Consider the following 7,197-nt stretch of genomic DNA (forward strand, 5'->3'; position numbering starts at 1 on the left):
CCTGATATTAAAACAAGACAAGGACATTGCAAGAAAATTAAATTATAGAGCACCGTCCCTTTTGTGGACATAGATGCCCAATGTCAGCAAACTGAACACCATGTATAAAAAGGGCCAAATGGGCCTTATCCCAGTAATGCCAGGTTGGCTTAACATCCCAGAAGCAATCTGTAATTCACATCAACGGACTAAAGAAGGAACACCGTATAATTATTTAAATACATGCAAATAAACTGGACAAAATTCAACACCCATTCCTAATAAAAACTCTGCCAACTAAAAATAGGAAGAACCTTCCTCAATCTGATAAAGGTCATCTAAGAAAAACAGCTAACATCTTAATGATGAAATACTGATGAAATAATGCTGAAATACTAAAGGCGTTCCCCTAAGATTAGGAGCACGACAACGGAGCTTGTTGCTGCCACTTGTAATCAGTATGGCACAGGGTGCTGGGCAATAATGCCAGTGGTAGATAGATTGGAAAAGAAGAGAAACTGTCCAGCTTCACTGGCAATAAAATTGTCTATAGAATCCTGAGGAATGTACAGAAAAGACCAAAGAATGATAAGTTCAGCAATAGCGCAACATAAAAGGTGAATATACAAAAGTCGGTTATATTTCTGTATGCTAACAATAAACAATTGGAAGATGAAATCTTTAAAATCTATACCATTTTTAATAGCACCCAAAAACATCCAATACCTAGGGATAAGTGTAAAAATGTGCGAGACCTCTACACGAAAAAGTACAAAACATTGCTGAGGGAAATGGAACACGGAGAGTGACATCGTGTTAGAGGATTGGAAGATGGAATTATCTGCAAATTGATGTCTAAATTCAGTATAATCAAAACCCCAGACTTTTATGAAAACTGACAATTCGTCTAAAATTTATATGAAAATGAAAAAGATCCTTACATCATAAATCCTAGCGCATCCCGATGGATGAAAAACAAAATATTCACACCAACTAAAAGTATTTAGAATATAAGAATGTCTTTATGACTTCCAGGCAAAAATGGATTTTTTTAGGACACACTGCACAATTCTTAAATTTGATAAAATTCGATACGCAGAATTCCTTAAACAAATTTAAGCCCCAAAAGACCAGAAAATACAAATCTGTAAGAAAATGACCGGTTAAAGGCTGTAGCAAAAACACAGTGTGTACAAGGAGATGCACAGAACGATTTCACTACCAAACACCAACAAACCGTAAGTAAAATGTGAGCAGTGTTTGCATCAGACCAAATGAAACCAAGGTTCACCGTTTTCACTAAGCGGGACACTTCACATTAGTCAAAAGACGATTCCCCACGAAGACCGCGAACGCGGACACGGAAGCCGACCCCCCTGCCTCTCGGGGAACCCACCTCAAGCCACCCAACAAAGGGACGCTGCGGGGGATCGAATAACCACGGCGCCGCCGGGTCAAAGGACACGGACCTCCCGGGAGACCCGACCCGCCAGCTCCCTCCCCATCCCCGCCACCCCCGGGCTCCTTCACCAGCACAGGGGGGAAACGCAAGTTTAGTTATAAGATACTGACCGACTACCTACTTGGCTCCCGCACCGGCTGCAGGAAAGGGGCCTTCGCGCCGGGAGAGGGTCCCCCGCTCAAGCCGGAGGTCCTGGCCCGGGGAGCCCCTTTGCTGCGGGGCGCCGGGGACAGCGTCTCCAGACGAAGGATCCAGCTGGAAGTCACCACGCCCACTGGGAGACTAGAAGCTAGAGCCGACCCACCCCCAGGAGTATCCCCTTGGCCTCCCCGGGCACCCAGAAACCACACGGGACACAGAGGAGCAGGCGACCACGGGCGACGTGATGAGCCTAGGCTGGCAGCAGCCCGCGCGCGCGCAGCTCCAGCAGCGGGGACAGCGTGTAGCGCAGGCGGCGGAAGGCGGCGTCGGAGCCGAGGCGCGGCAGCGCGCGGCCGAGGGCTTCGGGGTTGGCCAGCACCACGCAGAGCAGCGGCAGCGCCAGGAAGCCGAGCGGCAGCAGCAGCAGCACCTGCAGCGCGCTCAGCGCCCACAGCCTGCGGACCGAAGGACGCGCGGACGGACAAGCCTGCAGCGGCCTGCAGGGCAGGTGTGGCGGGGGGAGCCGCCCGAGCCCCGCGCTCCCGCCGCCCGCCCCTTGGCTCACCTGATGCCCGTCGCGCCCGCGCTGCCGAACAGCCGCTTCTCCTGCGGGAAGAGGAGCGGCGTCCAGCTCTGCGCCCGCCGCAGGGGAGAGGCGAAGTTTATCACGAAGGGGCGGGAGTCGCCGGGACCAGTCCCCGGAGAGTGGGAGTCCCCGTGGTGGCAGGCCCGGCGAGGACGAGCCCTCGTGAGGAGGCGGACCCCAGTGAGTACGCGTGACCCCTGCGGGGGCGAGTCCATCCGGGCCCTGGCCTACGTGGGGAGGCGGGCCCGCGTGGGTGTGCCCTCCCCGCCCGGCTCACACATTCGGCCTTGGCCACCTCTTCCATGAGGGAGCCCGCGCAGTCCTGCACCCGGCGAGGCTGGGAGTTGCAGCTGCGGAACAGGCGTCGAGATGGGCGATCTCCCCCGGCCACGGTGCCCTGCCCCCCCGGCAGTCCTCACCCCTTACAGTTCCGGGAGGCCTCGCGAGGCATCCAGCGCCGCAGCCGCCTCCATCACCTTCCCCTGCAGCTCCTGGAGGGGGTGGGAGTGAGGTCTCGACTGGGTAAGGTCTCCGTGGAGGGGGGAAATGGGGCGGCGGGCGGCCGCCGCTCTGGGGGAGGAGGGATGGAGGCCGCATTAGAGTCAAGAGGTGACTGAGTGGCTCTTAGGACAGAGGGGGGCGGCACCTGCAGGACTCCGCTCTGCTCTTGGAAGCTGGCCCAGGCCTCCTCGGTCCGCTGTGCGCCCTGGGATGCGGGAGCCTCGATTAGACTCCGGGGGAACACATCCCCCTTCACTTTCCTAAACCAGCTCAGACCCCACCCACACCCGAAGGCGACCCTCCCCTTCAGACCCCGGCTCCGCCCTCACCTGCCGCAGACCCTCCGCCTGCATCGAATGCTTGGCCTCCAATAACTCCAGTTGTTTCTTCCATTGAATCCAAGGAATGTCAGGGCCCGGCCGCCCGGCATCCCGCCGCGCCTCGGGGCCCCGCCCCCGGCCCTCCGGACTCCCCCCCGCCGCCGCTCCCCGCTCCCCAGGGCCCCGCCCGTGCCGCTGCTCCAGCCCTCAGGGCCCCACCAAGCACCTGCAGCGCTAACAGTTGGGTCCCGAGTTGCTGCTCCGCGCGCTGCTGACTCAGTTGTTCCCCTCCGTAGTAAAACAGCTGGGGGTGGAACTTTGTGAGGGCGGGGCTTACGGGCTTGGGGGGGGGAGATGGGGTTGAAATGGGGGCGGGACTAGAGCGGGACTACCTGAGGGAAGCAAGAAACGGCATTTCCTTAATGTACCTGACTCGACAGCTCTTCCCACTGCTCCTGCAGCTGCCGGTTGTGTTGCTCCTGCGGGCAGGATGGAGGGGGCGATAGGAGCCCTTCCCGGTCCCCGGTCCCCGGTCCCGCCCCGCCCCATTCAGGGCCTGTCCTCTCCACTGGCATAGCCCCACCAGGGCCCCGCCCTCCCGGACCCGGTCCCCACCAGGTCCCTCTTGCGCTGCTGGGCCGCTTCCAGCAGTCCGCGTGCCCGCTCCGCACGCTCCCGCGCTGCCTCGCGCGCCTCCCCTCGCAGGGCCCGCGCCGCCTGGCTCCGCCTCCGCTGCAGGCTGAAGAAGGAAAACTGAGGCGGTGCCACCGCGGGAAGCTGCGGATGTTCAGGCTCCCGCGGCCCAGGCGTTGATGAGGCCGAGGAAGCCCCCGTCGGGGCGCCGTGGGACAGGCTCCACCCCCCCCTTCGTGGGTCCCAGTCCCGACGGCCTAGAGCAGAGGTTCGGGCCGGGCAGGGAAGAGGAACCGACGGGTCGGCCGGACGCTCTGCGAAGCCCCGGGTGCAACGGCCCGCGAGACCGACTGTGGCGCACCAGCCCCGCGGAGTGGAGCCGCGCTCCCGCTCCCCGCACACCTGCGCTCGCGCTCGCGCAGGTCCTGCAGGCGCCCGGTGAGACTCTCGCTCTCGGCCTCGAGCCCGCGCACCAGCTCCTCCAGCTCCTGCTTCCTCAGGCGCCCGTCGCGGTTGTCCTTCTGCAGCTGCAGCAGCAGCTCTTGCGTCTCGGCCATGGCTCCCGGAGCTCTGCGGGGCCGCCGCCGCCGATCTCGGGGACCAGCGGCCCGCGCGCGTCACAATGGGCGGCAGGGGGCGCCCAGGCGCAGGTCTCTTTTGGGAGAGATTCCCATAGATTTTCCCTCCTCTCTCGTCGCCAACTAGGGCACATACTCATTCCTACGGCAGCCGCCAGCGAATGGGAATAGAACTAAGATGAAGGTTTCGGATGAGGTGGGTGCTGGCGAGGGCTTACCATTGACAAATGGTGCTGGGAAAACTAGCTCATGATAAAAAGAGAAATAAAAGATTTCTACTTCACATTCTATATAAAAAGTAACCCTAGAAGGATCAGAGACTTAAAATGGAGAAGGCTTGAGACTTTGGTGTGCGGAAAATTTTAACCAAGACACAGCAAGTACAATCTGTGGAAACTTGATGGATTCAATTATATCAAATTTAGGGATTTCTGCTTCTCAAAAGACACCCGTTGACAGCAATGCTCTCTATCCTGTTTAGAGGTTGAGTACCTGAGTATAGACATTGGTCAAAACTCATCCCACTCTGGCCCAGTAGCTCAGTTGGTGTGTCCTTCCATACACCAAGGTTCGATCCTGATCAGTTCACATATAAGAATCAACCAATGAATGTATAAATAAGTGGAACAACAAATTGATGTTTCTCCCCCCCGCCCTTCCTCTCTCTAAAATCAATTTAGAAAAAGGTCATCCCACAGAACATTTAAGACCTGTACATTTTGCCCAGCTGGTGTGGCTCAGCGGTTGAGCATCGCCCTATAATCCAGGAGATTGCGGTTGGAGTCCCCGTCAGGACACATGCCCGGGTTGCAGGCTGGATCCCCAGTAAGGGGCATGCAGGAGGCAGCTGATCAATTACTTTCATCACTGATGTTTCTCTCTCTCCCTCTCCCTTCCTCTCTCTGAAATCTGTGACTCGTTTTATAGATGGGAAAATCGAGGTTCAGCAACGACAGGTCGCTATGCAGTGGCAGCCCCAATGACCAGTCCCCGCTTAAGCTCAGAAGAGAAGCTAGGAGCGGCAGCTACCCATAATGGGCCATGATACTGGCCTGCCCCTAGGTGACTTTTCTGCAGCTGTGGAGGATGAGCTGATGGGTGCTTCTGGGGATCCCCCGGGGGGGGGTCCCTCTGGGCAGCCCAACCCCTCCCCATCCACCCCTACACCCCCATCTGGACAAGGAAAACCTCTTCAGGTAAAGCCAGGGGCTAATTATGCTGTTCCTGAAACCCGAGCTGCTTCCCTTCAGTGGCCTGGAGGTAGGGGGGATGGGGTGTGGGCCACAGCAGTCATGGAAACAAACCATCCTGGCCTTGGTGCCTCCAAGACCTGCTGGGAGCAGCTGCCTGGGGTCTGATTCCTGCAGCAGCCCCACCTTTGACACCCCCCCCCCCCAGTTCCAACCGGAAGCACCTGTCTTCCCAGTCAGCCTGTGTGGCCCGTTCTGCTGCTTCAGGACTCAGATTCAATATCCTCCTCTCAGACAGCCACCCTCCACCCGTCTGCGCTAGGCCCAGTCTTCTCCCTGTGTGGCCACGTCGGCTTCCCAGGCATCCATTAGGGCGACACTGGCCTGAACTCAGGACAGGAAGGAGGGGACAGTGTTGGCTAAATGACCCACCCTGTACTACCCTACATATTTCTTAATATTTTGGTACTTTCAAAATTATAGTTGATTATAAACAGCCTAGTACACGTAGGTAGCATTTCCCCCAACATTTAAGAATGTTAAGAATTTAAGTAATTTATTAACTTGTTAAAAATTTTCAAACATATGAAAAACTGATTTTTTAAATGAACCCCAATAAAGCCAGCACCTAGATCCCGCAGTTGTGGGTCCCCTGCTTCTTGGCACATCCACCCAGCTCTCCACTCCAAAGGCAGCTGCGTTGGCAGTCCAGGCAGGCAGCCCACTTGTCCTAGTCTTTATGGCTGAAGGCAGTAATTTCATGTTTATTGCAGTCTTGCAAGAGCATCTATATGATGCTAGGAGCTTGTTGAGTAAAAGAACACTATAAAATCTGTGCCTGTTGTGTAGAAGCCCTTTTTCTATATTTGAAACTTACTTTGCACAATAGAAAAAGATTTAACTATGACATCAAATAATGCAGGTGCTTCTACATAAGCAATTATTTGATAAAAAGGGTTATAATAAAAACCCATTCACTTAAAGAATAAAATCAAAATCTCATCCGGCCAGGCGTGGCTCAGCAGTTGAGCATCGACCTACAATGGAGATCACAGTTCCATTTCCATTCAGGGCATATGCCTGGGTTGCAGGCTCGATCAATGACTCTCATCATTGATGTTTCTCTCTCTCCCTCTGCTTCCTTTCTCTGAAATCAATAAAGGCATATTTAAAAAAAAAGCTTCCTCTACTCTTGCTGTACAATTTAGAAAATGTCCTCGTAGAAGGACAGGTGGTAGACACTTCTCAAAATATTTAGCATCAAGGATACTTCTCCAGGCCCACAAAATCTAAAATATTAACTGTCTGGCTACATCACAGAAAAAGTTTGCCAACCCCTAGATTAAACTATTTGAGAAACAGGGGAGGGGAAGAAGGTATAAATGAACTAAAATCCTCATCAGTAAGTCCAGTTTCTAAAAAAGATGAATTAAGACATCAGTATAAGACTATTTAGAAATGTAGAGATAAATGCATTAGTGCTAAATGAATTAAAAGTGGTTGCCTACAGCCCTGGCTGGTGTGGCTCAGTTGGTTGGAGCTGTATACCAAAAGGTTGTAGGTTCAACTTCCGGTCAGGGTACATACCCAGGTTGCAGGTTGGGTGTGTATGGGAGGCACCGGTTGATGTTTCTCACCCCCCCCACCACCCATTCTCCCTTCCTTTCTAAAATCAATAAAAATGGGTCCTTGGTGAGAATTAAGAAAAAAAAGTGGTTGCCTATAGGCAACCATGTGTGACGGGGTGGGGGGACAAGAAATACTGTCTTAAGCCTTTTCAAGAACCATTTGATTGCTTGAACTATGT

The 7,197-nt window shown here is 54.4% G+C and overlaps 1 protein-coding gene across 1 annotated transcript; it reads right to left on the reverse strand.

Moving 5' to 3' along the window:
* Positions 1–1,832: 1,832 nt before the first annotated feature.
* Positions 1,833–4,179, reverse strand: TMEM191C (transmembrane protein 191C). The gene is made up of 10 exons (XM_087828488.1): positions 4,025–4,179; positions 3,605–3,728; positions 3,418–3,468; positions 3,216–3,293; positions 2,999–3,055; positions 2,815–2,874; positions 2,595–2,659; positions 2,446–2,518; positions 2,148–2,188; positions 1,833–2,037 (listed from the first exon to the last, which is right to left on the reverse strand). The coding sequence occupies exons 1-10, from the start codon at positions 4,177–4,179 to the stop codon at positions 1,833–1,835; spliced, it is 909 nt and encodes a 302-aa protein (XP_087684614.1).
* Positions 4,180–7,197: the final 3,018 nt, after the last annotated feature.

This window comes from Miniopterus natalensis, chromosome 20, assembly GCF_054644295.1.
Source record: "Miniopterus natalensis isolate mMinNat1 chromosome 20, mMinNat1.hap1, whole genome shotgun sequence".
Classification (NCBI taxonomy): Eukaryota; Metazoa; Chordata; class Mammalia; order Chiroptera; family Miniopteridae; genus Miniopterus; species Miniopterus natalensis.

What these genes read in the sequence shown, in the direction of transcription:
- TMEM191C (XM_087828488.1), bottom strand. Translation starts at nt 4,179, where the DNA reads ATGGCCGAGACGCAAGAGCTGCTGCTGCAGCTGCAGAAGGACAACCGC. An exon ending in TCGCGAGGCCTCCCGGAACT is followed by an intron (nt 2,519 to 2,594) that starts GTAAGGGGTGAG and finishes CCTGTTCCGCAG; the next exon opens with CTGCAACTCCCAGCCTCGCC. An exon ending in AGGTGGCCAAGGCCGAATGT is followed by an intron (nt 2,189 to 2,445) that starts GTGAGCCGGGCG and finishes CTCTTCCCGCAG; the next exon opens with GAGAAGCGGCTGTTCGGCAG.